Genomic DNA, 26323 nt, shown 5'->3' on the forward strand with positions numbered 1-26323 from the left:
TATTGATATTATTACATTTATTATTTTTCTCTATTATTGTTTCTACTATTACATTTATTTTACTCTATTTTTATTATTAATAATAATACATTTATTATTTCACTCTGGTCTTATTATTATTATTATTATATTGTATGACACAGCAAACAAGATAGATATGCTGGATTTCATATCACAAAATCACAAGTCGAACACTTCCCAAGTGTCTAGGACTGTGTGATGTATTTTCGGATGATGTGTGCAGATCCCAGTAGGGTGGCCTTTTGCAGTTGACAGATTGTAATTTTGTCAATGTCTCTTGTTTCCAAATGCCGGCTGATATCTTTTGGCACAGCACCCAATGTGCCGATCACCACCGGGACCACCTGCACTGGTTTCTGCCAGAGTCTTTGAAGTTCAATCTTGAGGTCCTGATAGCGGCTGAGTTTTTCCTGTTGTTTTTTGTCAATGCGACTGTCACCTGGGATGGCGACATCAATGATCCAAACCTTTTTCTTTTCCACAACTGTGATGTCTGGTGTGTTGTGTTCCAGAACTTTGTCAGTCTGGATTCGGAAGTCCCACAGTATCTTTGCGTGCTCATTCTCCAATATTTTTGCAGGTTTGTGATTCCACCAGTTCTTTACTGCTGGGAGGTGGTACTTGAGGCATAAGTTCCAATGAATCATTTGGGCCACATGGTTGTGCCTCTGTTTGTAGTCTGTCTGTGCAATTTTCTTACAGCAGCTGATTTCACTCTGGTCTTATTATTATTGCATTTATTATTTTACTCTATTTATTATTAAATGTATTATTTTCCTGTAATTATTATTATTATTATTATTATTATTATTATTATTATTACATGTATTATTTTACTCTATTATTATTAAAAGGATACATAAGCATATTTACATGGAAGATGATGAGAATAATGATTTGATCAGAGTTGGACAGTCTTATCTTAAATTTGAGCTTTATGTAAATATTCAAAAACATTTAACCTACTGATGCCTCAATTAATGTAATTTTATTAGTATCTATTTTTATTTCTGAAATTTCCCACCCTCGGCTTATACTGGAGTCAATGTTTTCCCACTTTTTTTGCGGTAAAATTAGGTGCCTCGGCTTATATTCGGGTCGGCTTATACTCGAGTATATGCGGTATATATCTGTGGAATAATATCCAGGCTGGGAGAAAGAACTCTTGTCTGTGAATGTTACAATTGGCCTTCCTGATTAGCATTTCATAGCCTTGTAGCTAGCAGTTTGAAAACATGCAAATGTGAGTAGATCAATAGGTACCGCTCCGGCGGGAAGGTAACGGGTCTCCATGCAGTCATGCCGGCCACATGACCTTGGAGGTGTCTATGGACAACACCGGCTCTTCAGCTTAGAAATGGAGATGAGCACCAACCCTAGAGTCGGACACGGCTGGAGTTAATGTCAGGGGAAAACCTCTACCAGCTTCAAAGCCTGGCTGATTCCTGCCTGGGGGATCCTTTGTTGGGAGGTGTTAGCTGGCCCTGATTGTTTTCCTGTCTGGAATTCCTCTGTTCTTTGAGCTTTGCTCTTTATTACTAACCTAATTTAAGAGTTTTTTCAATGCTGAGAAACAGATTTTGTTCAAGGAACGTGAAAGGCATTGCAGACTAACCCAACCAGAGAAGTGAGCCATAGCAGAACATTTGGTGAACCAACCTGGACACAGCATATTATCTGAGAACACACTTGATCTTAGCCAAAAGGCCGGGAAGCAATTTGAGAACACAGAAATGCTGGACCACTCTAGCAACCACTGTGTCAGATTACACAGAGAAGCTGTTGAGATCCACATGCAGGTGGACAATTTCAACAGAAAGGAGAAAAACATGAAAATGAACAAAATCTGGTTACCAGTATTATAAAACTCCAAAATCAGGACAGTAAATAAAGAACAACATTCAGAAAATGGGAATTCCAAACAGGAAACAATCAGGGCCAGCTAATACCTCCCAACAAAGGATTTCCCTAGGCAGGAAGCAGCCAGGCTTTGAAGCTACAAGGCTATTAAATGCTAATCAAGGTGATGAATTGCAACATTCACACGGCTCCAACAGACAAAGAGTTCTTTCTCCCACCTGGATATTATTCCACGGATATCTAAACCCACTTGTCTAGTTTCCAGCAGATCTCACTGTCTCTGAGGATGCCTGCCATAGATGTGGGCGAAACGTCAGGAGATAACATGAGTCTACACTGCTTCTGGAACATGGCCATAAACTCACAGCAACCCAATTAAAAGCAAATTAAGACAAAGCAAACTTAAACTTACACGAATGAAGTGTGTAGTTCTTCGGAGGCTGATGGACTACAATTCCTATCAAGCCTACGTACCGTGAATCGGCAAGAATGATGGGGAGTCCTATCTAGAAATTACGCTTTTCCTTGAATTTACTTTCCCTCTTATATCTCATCTCTATGAGAACTACCGGTAGGTATCTTTCAATATTCCTAGCGATTGTTCTGTAACTTGAGTGCTTCTAAGCATAAGCAGAATGTTTTTCTTTGGAAACAGACTAAGTACGTCAGTTTTCAAGTGGAGGCGTTGGTTTTACAATTAGCTGGGCAAGATTTCCACAATTTGCCTGGGGAACTCCTTGTGCTGGGATGTTGTGCAGTTGCAGCACATGCAGCGTGTGTTTCCAAAGTGAGGTGTTTCAGAACAGTTGCCTCATGCCAGTCACTCCTCTTTCTGGATGGGGGTGTGTTGTTTTTTAATCCCAAGTCACACCACTTTTATTTCTTGACAGGCTCAGAGTGGGTGTTTCTATGGTGCCACCCCTCTTTTCTTTCTTTAGCCCTTGAGCAGTGCTCTGTCCTGTATTAATTCCACTTCAAATGCATTGACTACAGCCTGGGATTTGTAGTCTGGTTCTTCTTATATTTATTTATACTCCCCTTTCTTAAACAAGACTTTAAAGTGGCTCTAGAGCAGGCATAGGCAAACTTGGGCCCTCCAGGTGTTTTGGACTGCGAGTCCCATAATTCCTAACAGCCAGTAGGCCCAGGTTTGCCCATGCCTGGTCTTGGGAGCCTAATGGATTCTCCTTCTGTGGAGGCTTTTCAGCAAAGGCTGGATGGCCTTCTGTTGGGGGTGCTTGGATTGTGTTTTTCCCTGCCTGGCAGAAAAGGGTTGGACTAGATGGGCTTTGGAGATCCCTTCCAACTCTATAATTTGCAACTGTAGAAACTTTGCATTAGTTTTTTTCCCCATCCCAGCTGGGCTCCTGTATCTTTAACAGAATGAGAAATCCAACCGGGAAAGCTCTTTCATCTGAAAGCAATGGACTGTCTTGGGAGTCCAATGGATTCTCCTTCTGTGGAGACTTTTCAGCAGAGGCTGGATGGCCATCTGTCGGAGGTGTTTAGAGTGTGTACTTTTCCCGCAAAGCAGAAGAGGGTTGGACTGGATAGCCCTTGTGGGTCCCTTCCAACTCAGTAATTTGCAACTATAGAAACTTTGGATTGCTGTGAGTTTTTTGGGCTATGTGGCAGTGTTCCAAAAGTATTCTCTCCTGACGTTTTGCCCACATCTATGTCAGGCATCCTCAGAAGTTGTGCTGTCTGTTGGACCTCAAAACCTCTGAGGATGCCTGCCATAGATGTGTCCTGATTTTTGACAACACGTTGCTTTTAACTACTTATAGTTAGGCCTCTTTTCCATAGTACCCCTCAAGCAACCAGAAACTACAAGTCCAATCATGTCCGACTCTGGGGGTTGGTGCTCATCTCCATTTCTAAGCCGAAGAGCCGGCGTTGTCCATAGACACCTCCAAGGTCATGTGGCCGGCATGACTGCATGGAGCGCCGTTACCTTCCCTCCGGAGCGGTACCTATTGATCTACTCACATAGCATGTTTTGGTACTGCTAGGTTGGCAGAAGCTGGAGCAACAGCGGGCTCTCACTCCGTTCCCAGGATTTGAACCTGGGACCTTTTGGTCTGCAAATTAGGCAGCTCAGTGCTTTAACACACTTCACCATCGGGGCTCCTTTGAGTCCCCTTCTACACTGCCATATAATTCAGTTTTTCAATTAATCCACATTATCTGCTTTGAACTCCATTATATGGCAGTGTAGACTCATGTAATCGAGGCTCAATCAACACTGTCATATAATCCAGATTATCAAAGCAGATAATCCAGATTATTTTTGAACTGGATTATGAGTCTCCACTGCCATATAATGGAGTTCAGAGCAGATAGCCTGGATTTTATATGACAGTGTAGAACCAGCCTGAGAGTCTACTGTACCTATTTTGGGAATCTTAGAAATTGGTTCTAGTTTGGCCACCTTTGTGCAGGATTAGGCACAAAATAACCTTTTAGACATTGAACCTACTCCACACCCTCATTTTCTGGATTCCAAAGTCTCTCCTCATCCCCCCAAAAAACACACACAGAGACGCTTAGGGGAGAACACAGCTCTGGAAAGGGTCCTTGTTTTTTATTTCCCTCGGAAGGGATGCCGAACTCTTGCTACGCTTCTCTGCTGGCCATCTGGGCTTCTGGGAGGGGGTTCAGTTCCGTTTCTTGGCCTCTCCCGCCGCCCCTTTGACGAAGAGGCCTGCTCCGGGTCTGCCGGGAGACCATCGCCAGCGGTACCATCCCCGGTAGGTGAGGTACCAGCAGAGGGTGGCCATGGCAGCCCCCACGACCTTGTGGCTGTATTCGTAGAGATACACCACGGTGCAAGCCAGGAGGAAGTTCCACAGGGCGAGGAGCAGGACGTTGAGGAGGAAGATGAGCCGCAAAGGGATGCCGGCAGGCAGGCCCTGGGCCAGGTACCGCCGGAAGACGGAGGTCTCCTCCACCATCAGGAGGCAGCAGAAGGTGAGCAGGAAGGTGTGGCCGGAGACGTCGTAGCCGTGCCACTTGTGGCCTTTGTGGAGGCAGGACCACTTGTCCGGAAGCGTGTTGACCAGGATGCCTTCGGGCACAGAGTCAAAGCAGTAGCCCGTAAGGTTTTCTATGAGCAGGAAGGTCTCCGTGGCGCCCAACCAGAGCCCGGCCCCCACCGCCAGGCGGCACAGGTGGCGCACAGTGAGCAGGACCCGCCCAGTGGCCAGGTACACAACCAGCAGGATGAAGCCGCCCAGGAAGATGCACGTCCAGCCCCAGGCAGACCGGACAAATTTTCTGCAAAGCAAGGAGCACAAGAAGTAAAGGTGAATTTCCAAAAATTATAGCGGTGTAAACAAAAATCCCACTGCCTGCCCTTACTAAAAGGGATAGGAACTTTTGCAGCAAGTTAAACCCATTTGTGAAAGGGATTTAGGGGCCTTAGTAGTCTGCCAATTGAGCATGCGTCAACAGCATGATGCAACAGCTAAAAAAGCCAATGTGCTTCTAAGCTGCATCAATAGTGTAGTGTCGAGTATAACCTCTTCTGCATTGGTCAGGCCTCTTCAGGAATAACCCTGTTTCCAGTTCTAGGCATCAGAATATGATATGGACAAGCTGGGATGTGTCCAGAGAAGGGCAATCAAAAGGGTAAAGAATCTCTATGAGAAGCAGCTTAGGAAGTTGGGGATGTTTATCTTGGAGAAAGGGCTGAGAGGGAACGTGCGAGCTATGTTTCAATATCTGAAAAGAGGTCTCATTGAGGAGGGGGCAATCTTGTTTTCTGCTGCTCTGGAGACAAGGACACAATACAGCAATGGATGCAAACTGCAGGAAAAAGATGAGAAAAGTTAAGAGTTATTCAACCATGGAATCTCCTGCCTGGGAGTCCCGTGGAGTCTCTCGGGAAGGTTTTCTGGAGGTTTTAAAGCAGAGGCTGGTTAACCAAGTAAAAACACCTGAAAAGGTTACAGTGGGAAAAAGTCATTTATGGAGTACCCAAAATGCACCAACCTTTAACATCATTATGTAATGGGACACTAGAGCAAAATTGTAGCACTAGACTCTGGAGGTAGCATTTGTTTTTTGGCTGGAAATGACAGCTCCCCTGGATTAGGATTCATCGGGAAGATTCCCAGAGGCTGGGACTCAGCAAATCTGACGCTCAAGGACAGGATGACCTTACTCAGAATGCTTGGGAATCTAAATGTGGGTTTTGATGCCACTTTTGCCTCTAAGGTGACCTCTTCCCCCACCCACGTAGTCCTTCCCTCTCCTTATAGATGCGAGGCTCCCAAGATGACTCACATGTTAAAGAAGTTGTGATGATTGGCAAAGATCGCCCGCGGGTTCACATAGAACTGAAGCAGAGGGCCAAATATCACGACGGCCGCCAGCCAGAGGTGGTAAGCACGCCGGAGGAACGGCACCCCCAGCAGCCACGCAAACTGGTTGCTCCAAAAATTCACCAAGCCTCGGCAAAGGGCTTGAGCCCAGCCGGCCGCTGTGGCCAGCAGTGAGAAAGGCTTCTTGGGTTTGGATCCTTCTGCCATCTCACCCCAAGATCAGGGCCCTTGCACTGCACCCCAGAGATGCCCTGCTGCTGCCTCCTCCTCCTCCGTCCGGAGAGGAAGGGGAAAAGAGTTGAAGGGAAACCGTCACTGGGACTGACATTTGAAGACAGCTGTGAGGGATCAACTCTGAGGATAGAATGAACAGCTGATCAGGAGCAGAAGGATGAAACAGCCATGGGACGAGGGGGTGGGAAAGGACTGCCCCAAAGCGCATTTGGATTTTGAACACCAACTCCTTAAAAAAAAACACAACAAACCTGCAAAGAAAATTTCCGTAACTTTTATTTGACACAGACAGCAGTTTGCACAGGTGGATGGGAGTGTGCGGAACCCCACGAAAGGAGACGCTCCCCTTACATCTGGTCCTAGCAGCCCCCGCTTTGCTAAAGGGTCGGGAAGACGGTTCTCCCTACAAATGGAGAACCTAAGCTAGGCTGTTCCCGCCCCACCTACCCCAAACTTCAAAACAAGAACAGCTTATTTTACATATATTTTAAAGAAAACCTCATTGTACTGCACTTTCCCCACCCACTTAATATCCACATTAGTGTCAGAGAAACAGGTGTAAAAACCCCAAAGGGAGAACAAAATAAATCAAAAGGAGCCTTCTATTTTGTCCCAGGAAATGGGGACACAATTAGGGCAGGAAAGGGGGGGGGGCAGCCAGATGATTCTCATGGCCACCTCATAAGAAACCTGACACTTGTAAAGGTGGGGAGAGATCCTTGAAGAGGATTACTAGAGGAAAGGGGCAGATCTGATCTGGAGCCTGTGGTCAGTCAAGGACAACACGCAGAAGGAAAAGCTGGATATATGCTACAGGACAAGGCTTCCCCTTGGCCCAACTAACTGTCCCTTCTGCTGCAATCTATTTCTGTCTTTTTCTGCCCCCATTTGCAGAGAAGATAAAATATCTGCAAGCAGAGGGTAGTGGATGAGCTATATATGTGTCCTCCTCCATAGGACTTTTTTATTACTCCTAAGTCAAGGAGAAAGAGCTCCAGCCCCACAGAAGCACCCTGATGCTGAAAGAAAGGTAGTTGCTAAATATCTTCCCCCACTGACTCACTTGGCCCCAGAGAGGAAACGGTGCCCAAATGCTGCTTCTCCCTGTATTCCCCAAACCAGGCCAACTCTTAACATAGAACGTGGGGGGGGGGGGGGGACCCCTCCCCCTTTGTGCCTTTCATACAAAAACATCCAGCTAGCCTGGAACATATTACAACCCAACCCTAATAGGTAAGGGGTGGAGAAAAATACATGCCCTGGAATGCACAAAACCAAATTCGGTGGAGCAGTTTGGCTTTATACTTGTTCATGATTTTTTTTCAAAAAATTCCCTTGCAGACCAAGGAGGATTATTGAATTGCAAAACTCAATCCCAATGGCCTCCCTAAGAAGTTGCAATACATCCTAAGTTTACTTCCCCGCAGCTATCAGACTGAAAAGCAACACATAGAATGGTGCCTGCTTTCCCAGGCCTCACATTTTTCGATTTTCAGTAAGAAAAGAGCTACAATTTGATGGGGCGTGTGATGTCACCCCCCCTTCCCCTCCCCCATGACGTTTTCCAAGGCCACAGGCAATACAAGGTAGACTTTCCCCTCTTCCCTTCCCCTCCCTGCCCCACGGCAAGTCCACAATTGGAGAATGGCAGCAAGCAGCGAGGCAAGGCTACTGCTCAGCGGCTCCTGAGGATTTAGAGCGCAGCTCTCTGGTGCTAGGGAGTTGCTGGGGGTCTCCGAGATCATCTTCGTCGTACTCTGTTTGGTGGTACTCCCAGAGTCGTATGTTCCCATCCCACTATCAGGAGAAACAAATGGAAGAAGAAAAAGGAGGGGGAAAGGAGAGAAAATGATTAATCCATACCTGTTATTTTAGTATATCAAGTGTTTTAAAATTCTTCATTCATATGAACAACAATCCAGTTGTCCCTCCACATCTGAGCATTAAGCATCTGTGGATTCGATTATTCATGGATTTCTGCATTTGCTGCTGCCACCTCCACGGCTGCCTTATATGTGACTGAAAAAAAAATGTCCTCTGGCACTATTTTGTGGTCTACTTCTGCCAGAGAAAACACTTCACTGAGCATTTCTAGGTCCCCCAGCACAATTCTATGATCAATTTCAATTGGAAACTAACCACAGAATCATGCAGCGGGACCTAGAAATGCCTATAATAAAATAATAACAACAACAACAACAACAACAACAACAACAACTTTATTTTTGTATGCCGCCTCCATCTCCCTAATGAGGACTCGGAGCGGCTCACACGGGGACAAGCCCAATACAAATCACATAACAATATAAAATCAAACAGTTAAAACAACAAGCATCACATTTAAAAACAAATTAAACAGGTCATAGTTTAAAAAACATAATTAAGAGCAGGAAATATAAACAATCATCCACAGCATTAAAAGGTCCAATATGGACATAAAGAAGTGTTCTTTCAGGATAAACAGATAGTGTTCACAACATTTTATATATTTTTCCATTTTCACAGAGATCCTATACTCCTAAACTCTGCAAAGATTAAGGGGTAGACTCTACTGAGCGAAACGCCTTTTTGGAGATAGGAAAGCATGAAACAGAATTGGGCAACTCCACAGAGTCCAGGGACCGATGTCCACACGTCACTCAGAACCAAAGACTCGGTTTCCTCTGCAGTCCTTCTCAAAATGGCAGCCAGATAGGATGTTGTGTCTAAACCACCCAAAATAGCAAGGAAAGATCAGCTGAAGGTGTCTTGCCCCAGGTTCCATCTTATTTTGAGGCCAAGTCAGACTTTCTTTGTTTGCTACCCCTTTCCTGCACAATTCTGCCTTTCACAAGCTGCACATTAAATATCCTCCTTTCACCCACTCCCCCCCTTGTAGGGAATTCTACAGAGTGATCAAAGGTAGCTCCTTCCATTATGCTTTCAGGTCATATCTTATCTTAGATGTCTGTTGTTGGTTATTAGGAGCTGCCTTGGAACAACAATCTGAAGGGAGAAATGCACACTGGCTCCTCCCTAAGTGTGTTGTTGCATAGACACTGGGCAGACACTCCCCTTCAGAGGCAAGGAAGCACTGGGAAGGATCAGAATTGAAGCAGGAGGTTTTTAAGGAGGAATGGAGGAGTAGTAATGCTGGAAAAGGCAAGCAGACCCTTGCTTCTGACCTCTATTCTGAGAATTTCTGGGAAAATGGGTTCAGCCAACTTCCTTGCCCTCCACCCTAGTAATTCCTTCCCAATACTTGCCGAGCTGCTGACAATCTTCTCCTCGTAGGGGTGCCAGCTGACGTCTCGGACACAAGCCTTGTGGTTGGTTAGCTTCTTCACAATATGGCCAGTCAGGAGGTCATATACTGAAAAGGAGGGGAAAAGTGAGATGCTAATACACTCAAGGTTGCCTCTTGTCCCTGTTCCTTCCACTGCAGTTGTTCAATATTAAAGAGATGAACTGGACACTCACTGGGTGACCTTGAGCAAGTCACATACACTCTGAGTCCCACAGGAAGGTCATGCCAAAACACTCTGAACAAATCTTGCCAAGAAAACTCCATGAAAGGTTCATACCATAAGTTGGAAACAACTTGAAGACAGACAACACATTCATCCCAATCTTGACAGCCACAAGAGTTAGAAAATTGCTAATCTCTCTCCAAGAAAAAGAAACAAGGCTTTCCTTGCATACCAAAAGGCAGTGTAAAGTATACAAAGAAAACACCATACTTCTACAGAAATGTAAACTAATTCCTTCTGCTCTGCACAGCCTAGGTGCCGATCCTCTTCCCTCCTCTCTACCCATCCCTCCTCTATTCCCAGGCTACTCACCAACGACTTTCCCAGTGGAGCAGCCACTATAGATGTATTGCTGGCCAGTACTTTGAGGTGGTGAGAAACGACAGCGGATGAGCGTATGGAGCACCCCGTGGCCTCGATAGGTCATGAGGGAGGTGTCGCCAGGAAGTTTGGACTTGCGACGTGCTGAGTGGGGCAAAAAAAGAGGGAAAAGGGCAGATAAGGGTGGATTCCTCCACAGAACTCCCACCTCCCGCCCTTTCAAAGATGAAAATGCTAAGGAAATAAACGTGTAAAGGAAAATGGGAAGGTGTCTTGCCCTTCTACCCACCTTTTTTGGGCACCTGCTGCCAACGATAATCCCAGTTCTGTTGGGTGACGGCTTGGCGGGAGGCTTCTAGTCCCTCATTGCCAGAGAACTTCCGCATGTCCCACAGCTTAATCGTCTGGTCCTTCGAGTTAGAGATGAGATACCGCGCGTCGCCCTGGAGAAAGAAGAAAACCTCTGTTTTCAGGAAACTTAATATCCACCCCCACCCTCATGGGCAAAGGAAAGCAAAGTTATGGCAGTCCAAATATTTTCAGGCTGCAACTATAATCAGGCCTGACAAACCACAGCAATATTGAGAAATGCTGGGAGTTACAGTAACAATATCTGAAGGACGCAGGTTTGCTCACTCCTGCTACAAGCACAATGACATTTTCCCCTACACAGTACAGACATCTATGATGGCAGATTCTCTCCAATTAAAGGCACCATGGCTTTAGGTTACTTTTCTTTGTATGACCATCTAGGCATAAAAGGAATACAGGTATACTATCTCCATTACTAAAGTAGATACTTTCATGGGTATTCCTTCTTTAACAGAAATTTTGATATCAGAGGCAGAAATGATATAGAAAGAATAGGGACAAATTTCTGTACCACAAAAGAACACAGTTCTATGTGTTTCGGTAGACTTTTTTTTTCAAAACGAACAAAATACACATGTGAAATGACACAAAAGGTGGCAAAAGCCATGCATTAAGTAAAAACATTTTGGAACCTCTAGAGGCTGAAGGGTTCTTCTAAAATGTTTTTGGCAATGGGCTTTAGATTGATTTCTATTATTGTGTCCAAACTTCGAGATCTATCTTTTTTTAATATGTTGGGAGATATGATGAGGCAGACTCATCTGCTTTCCTCTTTGGCGTTTTGCTATTCATGTATTCTCAGTAAGGGATTCTGGAAGCAGCAGAAGTTTACACCTTGCCATCATCATCACCATTATTACTATGATTTCTATCCCAAATGAGGACTCAAAACACCCGACAACTTTAAAAAAAAACCCAGAAGATACCAAAGTCAAAATAATATTAACCAATAAACATATTTAAAAATGTATCATTAAATATACACAACAGTACAATATGGTACATTATTTTGGTGAGATGGACCTTATATAGTCAATCATCAAACAACTCTCTAAACAGAAAAGTCTCTACATGTCTGCAAAAAGAAAATAGGGTCCATGCAATAGTAAACTTGGCCACAGAAGAATCCCACTTTTTCCTGTATTAGCTTTGTTTCTAGCACTATTCACTGCACACACTATAAGGCAACTTGTCACTGTCTGTACTTCTCCAACCTTCTTTCAGCATCCTCCCAATGCTTCTGATAAAAATGTCCAACTACACAGAGGATAAGGAATATCAAGGAGGGGGTTGGGTGGGTAGACAATGAATCTTCAGTCTGAGACTTTGTTAACAGAGGCATATCTGTTTCTACTTCAACAAAAACATACAGAGATTCAGTAGCAACTAGAAGTAACTGAAATTGACAAGCACATTGACAATTTCATCAGTAAGAAAGAAACTATGAAAATGAATAAAATTTGGTACCACTTGAAAAACACCAGAATCAAAACAGTAACAAGTCAGACACAGGAGACCTCCAGGTAACAAGCATTCGAGGACTAGTGAACACCCTCAGACAAAGGATGTGTTCAAGCAATAAACAATTCAAAAGGACCAAAGGCCAGGCTACTTCTAGGCAGATGCCCTTACTATAACTTTCTTAGTTACTCACATCCTAATGGAGGGATCCCACTCAAATATTTGCAAATTCAAGCTTGCTAATTGCAACCTTCACATTTGGTTAACAGACACTGGTTCTTTTCCCCCATCCTGGACACCCGACAGGGATATATATACTCCACTTGCTTTACCACCATCAGAATGGCCAGCCACAGCTACTAGAACATGGGCATAAAGCCTGGAAACCACACAACACCCCAACTGTGATTTAATTTGGAATGGGACAAAGTGTGATATTCCAGAAGTTGGACTGCAATTCCCATCAGCGGGCGGAGAAGACTGGGAGCCATAGTATAACAACATGTTGAATATCAGACTTTGCTCACTTTTGACATGGGCCCCTTCCACACAGCTGTATAAAATCCACATTGAACTGCATTCTCTGCCTTGATATTCTGGGTTATATGGCTGTGTGGAAGGGCCCTTAGAATGCAATTGAATTAAGTGAATAACTGTTCAATATCTCTAAGTGTATTACATGAATTGTTCCACAAATAAGAGGAATAAAAATCTGTTACAAGTGAGATTCCTCAAAGGCAAGAAGTCCAAGCAGTTCCCCAAAATGAACTTTCAGGTTAAAATCAAATACTGTTCAAGATTCATGAGGCTGAAAGAAAAGTATACACACTTTACTGTCGATGAAGGTGATGCCATCTTGGTGCCCAGCCAGAATCCCCACTGGTCGGGGGTCATCCTCCCTCATGGTGCGGCGGTCCCATACTTTGCAAATGGCATCGTCGCCCCCAGAGAATAAGATGTGGGAACTGGTGTCTGCAAAGGCCACGGCATTCACATCATCTTCATGGGATTCAATCTGGGGAGGCAAAGGGCAGAAAATGTTCTACAATGCTGACAGGTACTACATGCCATGCCACACACACACACACATTTAGAAACAAGGACCTTAGCAAATTCTGCAAGAAACAATCCCAATAAATTTGATTAAAGCAGTCAAAGGAACAGACCACAGCTCAATGGAACATGTGCTTTCACATTTCAGTTCTAGTTATTTCCAGTTTTTAAGAAGAGAGGAAGCGGAAGAGATCCACCATCCTTGTCCTGGATTAATGGGATAAGTACAAGTAAGCACATAGAAGATTTGGTCACCAACAATCTTTATTTATTTATAAGGAAGTTCAGATGTGGGAGAAAATATAGAGACATTTATCAAGATATCTGGTATTTTAAAAATGAATTCTGTTTTAATGCCTTCTTCATTTTAAAAAAAGGATTATGTATTTATTTAAAATAAATGACACTTATAAGAAATAGAACTTAAAAGTGGTCATTAAAAAAAGAAGGCACAAGAGGAAAAAAGAGACAGGATCAGGAAGCAAATGAGATTAGGAAGTGGAACAAGGATGCAACAATGAAACAGCAGAACAAAATACCTTGAGTGTCCGTTTATTCTGCTCCATGTCAAACACATAGACGCAGCCATAGTTGGCCCTAGGTTTAAAACCAAATCAAGTGTGTGAATAGGGGGGAGGGGAAACAACGTAACACAGGATGGAAGCAGAAACACAGATCCATAAAGCTAAAACTGGGCTACATTTTTACATCAGAAAAGTCCCTGTAAAGTAGGGACAGAAATTCAAGTACTCTTCAGATGTTATTTATTTATTCAATTTATATACTGCTCTTCTCCCCCAGGAAAACTGCATTTCTCACTGTTAGCTGACCAGCACGAAGAACATTGTAATTCAGTAATATCTGATTATTTTAGAGCAGAGTTCAGCAAAGTGTGGAATTTTCAATAAATACAGGGCAATGCAAGTTCTGGTATTTGTATGCAATTTTTTAAAAGAAAGACCTTGCAAAGTAAACACAATCCCTCAACATTTTGAATTTGTATTGCTTTGTCCTGACATCAGTATGAGAGGGGGTCATTTTGCACCAAATAGCAAGCACGACAGAGCTCTTGGTGAAGGGGAGTCACATAGCAAAAGATTCCCAGAGTCTTCTTGTCCAAAGGGAAGGCAAGAAAGAGACTAAAACACCTGCACTACTACAGAAGAACCAGCTCTTGTTTAGCTTAGATCAGATTCAGGTGCCATCTTGGTCAAAGCAGAAAAGTTCACACATCTTCATGAGAGAAGGAGTGGCTTCAGGAACAGCTAAGGCCAAATCTCACTTACCCACCAAGCACTTCTCTTCCATCTGAGGAGACGGCAAGGGAAAAGACAGCAAAGCGGCGCTCATCCGGTCTGTGAAAAAGAGAAAAACATTGGAACTAGATGTAGTACTTCTCTCATTCAATCGGAATGACTGGGCTACCCTCCATACCTCAGATCCAGTGCTGTGTGGGTATCAGTCTCACCATAAATGTTGCAAATGTGAACTAAGGAAGAGAAAGAAAGGGTCAAGGGACCTCGGGGGGCTAACACAGAACTCTGTTCCCCCCTTCCTGGTAGTTAGCCACACTCACTGTAATCTGACCAGCTGGAATAAAGGAAATGGGCCCCATCAGGAGTGAAGGCTACATCCAAAACGCTCCAACCAACATCTCGGGCTTTGACGCTCCTAAACTTCCGGAATGCTCCATAGGCGCAATCATATAAGCGGATTCTCTGATCTGAAGAAAAAGATTTGGGTAGCAAAGAAAGAAGATTTTTGCCCACAAGTCGAAGCAACCTAGATAGCCACATACACACAACCTGATATTTAATCATGTAGCATTGGCTAGGATACCAAATGTAGAAACAAAATAATGGGAGAATTATCTTAGTGCATTACTATGAATGCTGATGGATTCTGAGAGTTTGCTTATCGCAGTAGAAAACAGATGCTGCTTTTGGTATGGGTGAAACTAAAAAGCCTGTACTTTTCATTTATCTAATCATGAAGTCTTTTCCTAAACCATGATAAACCCATAAACAGAATATGACTTCAAGACTACCATTCTTCTTGATGCTGTATCATTTTAAGTGGGGACAGGGGGAGTTGTAGATTTCACACAGATAACCTGTCAGGCTGTTCACCCACCCCTTGCAGCCATTTGACCAGAAATGATATAGAGATTAACAGTTAAAAGATTACTCATTTGTAAAATATATACCACCCCAATGTTTAATCTCAACAAAGGGAATCTGATAAGAAATGGGTTTTATTGTTTTTTTAAAAAAATAAATAAATTGGTCAGATTAACTCATCCAAAGAACCAATTTTTAAGAAATTCTACATATTTTTTAATTTTTTAAATTTCTATTAAAATTTACGAACGTAATAAATACACACAGTATTGTATCATACACAATACCACATATAAGGCAATTCTTTTGCCCACGTCCTATACAAAGTTGATCCCTATCCCACTCACCCATGCACCCACCACCTTGACTTCTATCCCTAGTCACTATGATGCCTATAACAATTCCTATTTACCCTTTTAGCCATAAATTCCTCTTGGGGCTTTATATAATTCACTTCTTCACTCTCCTTCCAGATATTTACATCTCTTTAAGAACTCTTCATTGTTTTTACTCGCCAAATTATTGGATAACTTGGCCATTTGTATATAATCCATCACTTTAATCTCTCCAACCCTTTTTGGTTAGTGCTTTTTCCCCTTTCTAATTTCTAATAATTGTCAATCTTGTGGCTGAAAAATTGTATTGGCATATTTATCATCCCAGTTGGTGCCTTCCCTAAATAAGCCCAGCAGGTTTTTAAAAACCTTATTGCTCAACATCAAAGGGCAAAAAGGAAGATTTATTTTTTTGGGAAATCAGAACACCAGTTCAACTTCCACACTGTTTTAAAACTGATAAATAAGTCATGCTGCATTTCATGATCCAGTAAAAAGTTGTCCCATGGATCTTCACAAGGAAAATTGTTAAAATTTTGTGACAGTGTCTACCCACAATGCTGCAAGACTATTTTTCAAAATACAATAAGAGTATTATTGCTTGGAAGAGCCATAACAGGCAGCCTTATAGGCCACTTGATGCCTGTAATGCCAAGCATCTATGCCACATAGTGTGCTTGGACTACAGAATTCTGGGCTGCCCGACAGTGTTTAGGACAGAAAATGTTCTCAAGTAGAAACTGTTTAAAAAGAAAACCAAAGCACTGGAAGATACCTTGACAAGCCGACATAAAGAGTCGTCCATCACGGGAATAGATTCCACAGAAAGCCTTCTGGGAATAGGAGTCTGTGAAGGCCAAGTGATTAGGCAGAAAACTGGAAGGAAAAGAGAAAGATAAATGCAGGGTTATTATATAGAAAGTTCTTAGCTGTGACTTTCTCCCAGACTTCCTCTATCAGTTACTCACTGAGACACCACCCGGGAGCATTCGCCAGGAGAGAAACTGCTGTTATGACAAAGGCCACGCTCCCTCTGCAGAGAAGGAAAGAGGGAAAGAAAGGGGGTAAAAGATCAAACAACTTGCAAGCGTTGATGCTGATCCACCTCACAATCCATTCTAGTAAACTACATGATCCCTAGGGTGGGGACAATTCCATTTTGCCACAAGAGAAAGGCAGAACTGATTTGAATGTTTCTTTTTAAACATTCAGATTGACAGCTAACAGAATCACCTTATGGCTTTTGGATTCCACATCATCATCAAAAGTGTGACACTTCATTTATTCATCACTTATTTTACATATTTTCCATCACTAGTGTGGAAAACCCAGTGCAAGTGAATACTCTGTATGATCTTGGCTCTTTTTCTAGAAGGTTAACAGATTCTGAGGTTCACTTGTTGGCAACCCAAATTGGCAGTTGTATGGCTCTCCAAGAAGTTTATAAGATATTATGTTCTACTTTACATTGCCCTCCACCACTAACTCTGCTGTCTGATGATGCACTTTATCCATCAGCCTTATCCTCAAAACTGATTTGCACCAGTCTGTCCACCCACACCCAGGAACTGATAGTTATTTCAGGTTTATTGGTTGGTTTGATGGTTGTTTTATATTTTGTTATAATGTTCCTGTTTTATTCTGTTTTATGTTATTATCTATGCACTTAATATGTACTATGTATGTACTCAGTATGTTATATTTTATATTTTAACTATGTTGACTGGGCTTGTCCCCATGTAAGCCATCCCAAGTCCCTTTGGGGAGATGGTAGTGGGGTACAAAAATAAAGTTATTGTTGTTATTGTTATTATTATTATTACTCCCGTCTTTAAGCATAACCGATCTTTAGGAATGAATTATTAGGTATTTTACCCCACCAACATCATGGCTCACATCATGGCACTCACAGGACCTTAGACAATAAGATTAGGAAGTAACCATCTGAAAGGACTGACAGCTCTAAACTAATAAGTGTAAAGCTTTAAAAGAGCTAATGTTTGATCAGTCAAGGATGTTATAAGCCAAACATCTTTTTTCCAGTAAAAAGCTGGAATTTGTGAATCAGGGAAGAAATGTGACCAAGAATTCAGCTGCCCACATTCTTAGAGCCAGTGATCCCAGAGAGGCAGCCACCACCAAAGAGACTGAACAAAGGCTCCTCTGAAGGTCTAAGAATATGTGGAATATGTTAATCAAATGGTTTTCAGTTTATTCCAATACACTGGACACAGATCCAAAGTCTTTAGCCAATCAGGAATTGGTCTTGAACTAATGAACTGTAAACTTTCAGAATATAGTAAAACTACCTCCCAGCGCACCTGCATGGAGTAAGAGGTACAATGTTCATATCAGAGGCACTGTTTCAAGGCCAGATGGATGTCTGGTAGCTCTCTTTTCAGCACTGCCTAGAGACTTCATGTACCAGAAAGGTAGGCTGCTACCACACTCCATCAGCCCCTTGAAGCCTTAAAACGGGAGTCCGTTCCTAACCTAAGCTTTACATCCCTAAGAAGTGAAAAGAAGTGAACAAAGCACCTGGTAAAGAAGTCTTGGGATACTACACTCGGTTCGTCCTGAACCCAGCCTGCCTGTTGCCAGCTGGATGCGTGTTTTGATCTCATTACACTCCAGGTCTCGGGTGTCCGGCCTCAGATCCACTGTAGATGATGAGAGTAAGAGAAACAAATCAGGAGCATTAGTCCAACTGCTCTGTCAGCCATGCTGAATGTAAACAATGTGTATCCATTGAAGATTATCTTTTTAGACATAAGAAATAGTTCCTTTTTTAACAGCTAAGTTCTTCAGAGTGTGCAATATCCTGCCAGTATCAATCTGTTGACCTACAGGAAGTTTCTAACCACACGTGATCTTGCCTGGAATTTATTAAGTTCAATCTGCTTACAAACTTAAGGATGAAAATACACAACCTTCACAGATCTAACCTTCCAGGCCAAATTCCCTGAGACCACTGAGTGTGGGAGTCCAGCCATCACAGAGCTCACTGTTAACACCACAATTATTGACATATTTAAAAATGTAGTGGTTTGAGTACTAGACTAATCTCAAATCTCTCTATAATCACATTGGGTGAAACATGCCAAGTAGCACTCTCTCAGCCCTAGAGGAAGGCAAAGGCAAATCCACTCTGAACAAATCTTGTGAAGAAAGCCTGAGTATAAGGTTGCCATATATCAGAAAGGCACATAACAATAAAGTATACCCACACAAAGTCTGGAGCAGTACCTGTGGGTTTGTACTGATCACCAAGCCTCCCTTCCCACGCATTATCATTGTCATCGTCTGAATCAGAGAGGGTTTGGAACACCCGGACGCTGGCTGCTCCACCACTTTGCATCAGGTGAAATTGTCCTCTGAGGAGAGCAACAGGGGAGGAAAGAGAAGAAACGAGAGGTTTCTCACTTGCAAGGAAGGTGGAGAATCAACATTGAATTTATTTGTTTCTGCTTATCACCAATAACTCATAAAACCCAGAGGATGATTTTGGGAATGGATCACATTAAGGGTGAATTTGGGATTTTGCAGAAATTTAGAAGATGACATTCCTCTTGATAAAACTTCTAGTAGTCATGTGATGTTTTTTGGAAAGAAGGCAAGAACATAAATGGGTGGGGAAAAGACAAAAAAGAGTTGCAGCATTTTCTTAAGTACTGCACCCAAAGTCTGGGAATTAATATTAAAAAAGACACTACCTTCAATTTTACAAGTTGAGCACAGTTAAAACAAGAGAGTGCAAATGGAAATGGTGGACAGAGGGCCCAATTCATTTAGGGCTAGATCAATTTCCAGGAAATGGGAAAATAATTCTAACAATGGCTCCCCAACCTAATACACAAATTGGAACTACTGTATTCAGCACTAATAGATGCATTTAAGGTGGTCAAGTGTTTGCTGAGAAGGCTCTGCCAGCTTCACTGTAATGCACAAAGACTAGAAATTAAGTATTCAGAATTTATTCTTAGCACATAGGAAAACCTTCAATTCCTGAACTTCTAGGATTATGTACAAGCTCCATCTTAATTTTGACATATATTATGGAGGCATGAATGATGGACTCTCTTACAACTACACCCGCTAAAAGGGGAAGGCACAAAGTCATTCCACCAGATGGTGGGGAAGGCATGGCTTAAGACAACAAGCAAGGCTTCCGTATCTAGGGAAATAAAAAAAACAACACAAAGATGAAGATCATTGTCAACAGGGAACGCTGCACACCATGAAAGCATAGAGATCAATTTTTTCTCAGCCCTGGTTGGGGAAGAGGATATTGATTTTAAAAATCTGCAAAATGCTTTGTGGCCTTCAACCCCAAAACAGTAGCAAAACCACTCAGAATTCACATAAGAGGGAGGAATTTCCTCTTGTTATACAAGCCTGAAAAAAATGCTCTCTCTAACAGCTCAGACAACATTTTCAATACCAAACAGCCTTTCAGGTATTCTTTACTTTTTCTTACTTAAATGCCTGGGATTGCAATCCTAAATGTGGAACCTGTCTGTTTTTAATTAAAAATCTCAATTCTACACATTTATAGAGAAGGATTCCAGGCAAACTCTCCAAATATTTTACTGCCAAAACAGACCACAAACCAACATAGGGCATGGAGAGCTTTCCGTAGAAGAAAATGGAAAGCATCCTTCATTTGTAATGAAGCAGCCATAAAACATTTACAGGATTAAGCGATATACTCCTTTAGATTCTGGTGCGACTCCCTCACTTTATATGAAAATGCACCCAATTTGCTTAGCAAAGCAGTCAAACCTAGGGCATTATTCAAATCATACATTCGACCATCTATCTAGTACTCTCCATGATATCTGCGAAGAGTGTAGCAAACCATACCATTCAAATATGTTTTTCTTTTATTAAATATGCCTACAGTCCTTTGTCAATATGAATCAACTCCCTGATATGCTTATACAGTAGAGTCTCACTTATCCAACATTCGTTTATCCAACATTCTGGATTATCCAACGCATTTTTGTAGTCAATGTTTTCAATACATCATGATATTTTGGTGCTAAATTTGTAAATACAGTAATTACTACATAGCATTATTGTGTATTGAACTACTTTTTCTGTCAAATTTGTTGTATAACATGATGTTTTGGTGCTTAATTTGTAAAATCATAACCTAATTTGATGTAATAGGCTTTTCCTTAATGCCTCCTTATTATCCAACATATTCGCTTATCCAACATTCTGCCAGCCCGTTTATGTTGGATAAGTGAGACTATACTGCACCAACTTTAATATTCTAGCACCACGGAATGTTAAAGTTAGGATTTGTATAAGTCTTGGAATGAATGCATCACATCTGGAGAACCCTGATTTTATTTCAGGGCCCCACCTTTGGTACCCCATCTTTGTCTTGGATGGGAATTTGGAACAAACTTTGACTATCCAGGAGATACCACCATCCCCACCACTAACTAGACTGGGAAGGGGGCAAGGGGATGAGTTACCTGCGCAGTAGATATGCCAGTACCTGGGCCAGATCCACATCCTCGTCGTCCTCTTCCTCGCTGCGCAGGCTCCCCGAATCCCTCTGCGACCAGCTGCCCTGGTTGTCACGGCCCCCTGAGCCAGCGTTGCTACTGCTGCGAGAGCCCATTTCTTACGGCATGCTTCAAGTCTGTGTAGATGTATCGCTATTCTCCTCCTGGTGTTTAGTAACCAAACTGAGGGGATGTGTCCTCCCTGGAAAGGAAAATCTCGGGCCACTAATCAGAGAACTTTGTACACAGCGGGAGGAGGCAGAGGAGAGAAGCATTTCCCCTCTTGCACCATGGCCCAAATACATCAGCCCTTGTGCTTTGCTATTCCACTGCTGAATATGCATGCCCAGTATGGAATACATCTCACCAAAATAAAACAGTGGATGTGGCTCTTAATGAGATATGCTGCACTATCACAGGATGTCTATGCCCAACACCACTGGAGAAATTGCACCACCTGATATATGTCGGGAAGTAGCAGCCAGCAATGAAAGAACCAAGGCATTGACATCTCTGGCCCATCCTCTGTCCGAATATCAGCCAGCATGCCAATGTCTTAAATCAAGAAACAGCTTTCTAAGATCTAGAGAGACACTTGCAGGAACACCTCAGCAAGAGGGAGTCCAAAAGTGGCATGCTAAAACCCGAAACCTCAATCAGTGGCTGATACTGGAAGAGAAACTCCCTCCTGGGCACATAGAAGACTCACCAACTTGGAAGATGCTGAACAGGCTGTGCTCTGGCACCACGAGATGCAATGCCAACTCTAAGAGTCTATGACATGTAAGTGTGGAGAAGAGCAAACCACAGACAACTTACTACAATGCGGTCTGAGCCCTGCCACATACACAATGGAGGAACTTCTTACAGCAACACCAGGGGCACTTGAAGTGGCCAGCTTCTAGTCAAAGGAAATTTAGCATAATGGCAAATTTTTAACTTTGTTTGTGGTTTTTTAATACATTATACATGTATTCTCAATTCGCTTCTGACTTGATAAATAAAACAAAACTGTGTTATAAAAACAGCTTTGTGGATGCAGTATGGAATTTTAGTGAAGCCGCTTTAAGTCCCCTTCGAGAGAGATACAGCAGAGTATAAATATAATTAAACAAATAAAATAAATAAATCCCTTCCCAATGAAATCAGATCAGCTCCTTCCCATCTGTCCTTTAGAAAGAAAGTTAAAACCTGGTTATGGAACCAAACGTTTGGAGAGTAGTACAAGGCAAAAGGCAGCTATGAAGTTATTGTAATATGATTGGAATAGCTCCTAGATTATGATTTTAGGACTTGTGCAACCATATGTTGATATGGTTTTAATTATTTTTATTGATTTTAATGTAAAACATATATTGCATTTTGTATGTTTATGTTTATTGTGGCATTGAATTATTGCCAATTTGGAAACAGCTGAGTCCCCTCTGGGGTTGAAATAGTGTGTGTGTGTGTGTGTGGGGGGGGGGGGGGGAATACAGTAAATAAATAAATAAATAAGAAACTATTTTGCTGGTTGCTTGAGAATTTCAGTTAACTTAACATCACAAAGGTTAAGATTGTCCAAAGAGGCCCTGCTGTTGGTCCCATCATCTTTACAGGTGCGACTGGTGGGGACGAGAGACAGGGCCTTCTCAGTTGTGGCTCCTCGGCTGTGGAACTCCCTCCCTAGTGGGATTAGATCAGCCCCTTCCCTCCTGTCATTTCACAAACAAGTGGAAACTTGGCTTTGGGAGCAAGCATTTGGCCCTGCATAATTATCTGTGCAATATAGTTGGAATTGGCTTTGGATTGATAAATATGATTGATTATTCTGGCTTCAGATCTATGTACAATAGTCATCTAATGTTTACATAGGTTGTTTTAATGTTGTTTTAAATTGTTGTTTAATTGCTTTTAATTGTTGTTCGGGCATGGAATAATGCCACTCATGTTAGCCGCTCTGGGTCCCCTTTGGGGTGAGAAGGGCGATATATAAGTGTTGCAAATAAATAAATAATACAGTATAAATAATACAGGTTAATTCCAAAGCGCCAAACCACTTCGGAAACTCGCTCCCCCGGGAGATTAGGCAAGCCCCCACCCTGGCAGCATTTAGGAAGAGCCTAAAAACTTGGCTCTACCAACAGGCCTTTGGAGAGTGAATTCCCCATCCTTATGACAGATCTTGTACCTACGACCATCTCTGCATATATTGCACTTTATCTTGTTCTATTAATTTGTTATAATCACAGGGTCTAACCCACCCCAAGTGCTCTCCCATTGACAGTAGCACTTACTCAACTACCTCTTATTATAATTTTCACTCATTGCACTTTGCCCAGTTAGTTTCCCCCTCTCCACTTGGGTGCCAAATCCATGTTTTTACTATGATCATTATTTTATGTTTTACCATGTTTAGAGTGTTAAATTTTAATGCCTTTGTTTGTATTTCTTGATGTTATTTTATCTTGGTTTGCTGTTTTATCTAGGCTTGGCCCCATGTAAGCTGCCCCAAGTCCCTTCGGGGGGATGGAGGCAGGGTATAAAAATAAAGTATTATTATTATTATTATTAATAATAATAAATTAAACTGGGAGTGCATTGTACTTACCTATCATCCCCCTCCTGACTGGCTATCCTATGTAGCACGCCAACTCTACAACTTCCAGATACTAGAATACAATACTCTCACTTGTTTCCATGACATTCTCATTGAGTTATATTCTAACCACATTCAGTCACTGCCTTCAGCACTAAAGAGACCGATTGGCTACCCTTTTAACTGCATACTGGTGAGGTCTATCTGTGAAAATCACTCCCTATCCCAGAGTTTACACAGTTATTTTCCCTCATCCCTCAACACCACTCCTCCTCCGGCCACCAATCAAGAAGGGAGCGGCCTACTGAGCCAATTAGGGCGCTTTGAGAACCTTGAAGGCCTCTCCTCCTATAAGCACGCGCCATACTCAGGGCTCCTCCAATCAGCGCTCCCCATATTGGGGGGACACTCTGGCTAACCCAACCCTCCCTCCCCTTCCCCGTCAACGTTCCCTCCGCGCGACCCGCTCTGCCCACCAATCAGCGCGCCTTCCGCTTGTCTTCGTTCGAACCGACCTGCTGACTCTCCCTCTCCCCCCACTCCCCCCCCCGTCGCGCCGCGGTCGGCTCAGCCAATCACAGGCCGTGCGCGCGCCTTCCCTCTCCCTCCTCCCCCCTCCCTCCCCCGCGGGCGCGAGACCCTCCTCACCCTCTAACGGTCCCAGCGCGAGGCCTTGTTTACATCTTAAGGCGGCAGCCACCTCTGACCAGAGTTAGGAGCGAAAGGTGGGAGGTCCAAGCCGGCTGCCCCTTGATTGGCTGCGAGTCCCTACCCCACGTGGGTCGGCTCAAGCCTTTTAAAAGCGTTGCGCGTCTTTCATTGGCTGCTAGGGTTCCAGAAGCGAGAGAGGAGGGGGGAAATATGTGTAGAGGGGAGAAAAAAAAACATAGGCAACTCCGTGATAAAGGTTAAGGGAAATCTCCCATTGGACAATTCTCCAGAAAGGCGGGAGATAAGCGGAAAGCTGTTCTCTAATTGGTTCCTTTAGCTTGAGCGACAGCCTTTCGTTGTGTAACCTCTGCCAGCTCTACTTGGTTCTGATTGGACAGCGGTGAAGTGATTGGCATGATCAAGATGGGCCTTGGAGAAAAGCCTGAAGTAAAGTCAGGGCTTTGAGAGGAATTGAACAAAAAGGAACTTTGAGCACACATTGTGTGAAAGGCCACCTCCCTCTTAAGGGTGGTACTTCAGTGTGTTTAAGGACAGCTAAGGCTAATCTTTTTTTGAAGGAACGAATCATGTTTTTATAGCTATGTCTCCTAAGGACTTGCATTGGAAAAACAATGGGCTCTAAATCAAAAAGGTAATTAGGGGGAGATAGGCCCAATTAAATGCACAATTCCAGAGGTTAGCCAGAAGAGATAGGTAAAGGTAAAGGTTTCCCTTGACGTTAAGTCCAGTCGTGTCTGACTCTGGGGGTTGGTGCTCATCTCCATTTCTAAGCTGAAGAGCCGGCGTTGTCAGTAGACTCCTCCAAGGTCATGTGGCCGGCATGACTGCATGGAACGAAGAAATAGAATAGGAAGGACAAGAGACCTCTTCCAGAAAATTAGAAACATCGGAGGTAAGCCGCCCTGAGTCCCCTCTGGGGTGAGAAGGGTGGGTTAAAGTATAGTAAATAATAAATAAATAAATAAATTTCAGGCAAAAATTGTTATGATCAAAAACATAAAGATCAAGAGAAGGTGGTGAGACTATACAGATCTGTATACTAAAGATAATAATATTGAGGATAGCTTTGATTTTGTGGTGAGTGAATTAGAACCAGACATCCTGAGGAGTGAGGTTGAATGGGCTTTAAGAAGCATTGCTAATAACAAGGCAGCAGGAGACGATGGGATCCCAGCGGAATTGTTTAAAATCTTGAAAGATGATGCTGTCAAGTTGATGCATGCCATATGCCAGCAAATATGGAAAACACAAGAATGGCAGATTGAAAAAAATCAACTTATATCCACATACCAAAAAAGGAAATGCTAAGGAATGCTCAAACTTTTGTACAGTAGCACTCATTTCACATGCCAGTAAGGTAATGCTCAAGATCCTGCAAGGTAGACTCCAGCAATACATGGAGCGAGAGTTGCCAGATGTACAAGCTGGGTTTAGAAAAGGTAGAGGAACGAGAGACCAAATTGCCAATATCCGCTAGATAATGGAGGAAGCTAAGGAGTTTCAGTAAAACATCTACTTCTGCTTTATTGACTATTCTAAAGCTTTTGACAGTGTGGATCATAATAAATTGTGACAAGTTCTTGGTGGTAGGGGGATACCAAGTCACCTTGTCTGTCTCCTGAGAAATCTGTATAACGACCAAGTAGCTACAGTAAGAACAGACCATGGAACAACAGACTGGTTCAAGTTTGGGAAAGGAGTACAGCAGGGCTGTATCCTCTCACCCTACCTATTCAACTTGTACGCAGGACACAACATGCGACGTAAGGGCTTGATGAATCCAAGGCTGGAGTTAAAATTGCTGGAAGAAACATTAACAACCATAAAGGTAAAGGTTTTCCCCTGACGTTAAGCCCAGTCGTGACCGACTCTGGGGGTTGGTGCTCATCTCCATTTCTAAGCTGAAGAGCCGGCGTTGTCGGTAGACTCCTCCAAGGTCATGT

General features: G+C 42.9%; 2 protein-coding genes across 6 annotated transcripts; both read right to left on the reverse strand.

Moving 5' to 3' along the window:
- Positions 1–4427: 4427 nt before the first annotated feature.
- Positions 4428–6562, reverse strand: fitm1 (fat storage inducing transmembrane protein 1). The gene is made up of 2 exons (XM_003229637.4): positions 6169–6562; positions 4428–5157 (listed from the first exon to the last, which is right to left on the reverse strand). Exons 1-2 carry the CDS (start codon positions 6411–6413, stop codon positions 4539–4541), a joined length of 864 nt encoding a protein of 287 aa, XP_003229685.1. The 5' UTR covers positions 6414–6562; the 3' UTR covers positions 4428–4538.
- Positions 6563–6698: 136 nt separating this feature from the next.
- Positions 6699–24503, reverse strand: dcaf11 (DDB1 and CUL4 associated factor 11). 5 transcript variants are annotated; one of them, XM_008123827.3, is made up of 15 exons: positions 24357–24503; positions 21098–21332; positions 18858–18985; positions 18150–18271; positions 16580–16644; positions 16387–16487; positions 14733–14879; positions 14591–14645; positions 14443–14511; positions 13696–13753; positions 12933–13118; positions 10560–10713; positions 10262–10414; positions 9686–9792; positions 6699–8237 (listed from the first exon to the last, which is right to left on the reverse strand). In XM_008123827.3, exons 2-15 carry the CDS (start codon positions 21244–21246, stop codon positions 8109–8111), a joined length of 1623 nt encoding a protein of 540 aa, XP_008122034.1. In that variant the 5' UTR covers positions 21247–21332; positions 24357–24503; the 3' UTR covers positions 6699–8108. The 5 variants fall into 5 exon arrangements, with proteins under 5 accessions (XP_008122034.1, XP_003229686.1, XP_008122036.1 ...); XM_003229638.4 differs by lacking the exon at positions 24357–24503 and adding an exon at positions 23721–24100; XM_008123829.3 differs by lacking the exon at positions 24357–24503 and having other exon boundaries at positions 21121–21284.
- Between the last annotated feature and the right edge of the window lie 1820 nt (positions 24504–26323).

The sequence above is a fragment of the Anolis carolinensis genome, chromosome 6 (genome assembly GCF_035594765.1).
Source record: "Anolis carolinensis isolate JA03-04 chromosome 6, rAnoCar3.1.pri, whole genome shotgun sequence".
NCBI lineage: Eukaryota > Metazoa > Chordata > Lepidosauria > Squamata > Dactyloidae > Anolis > Anolis carolinensis.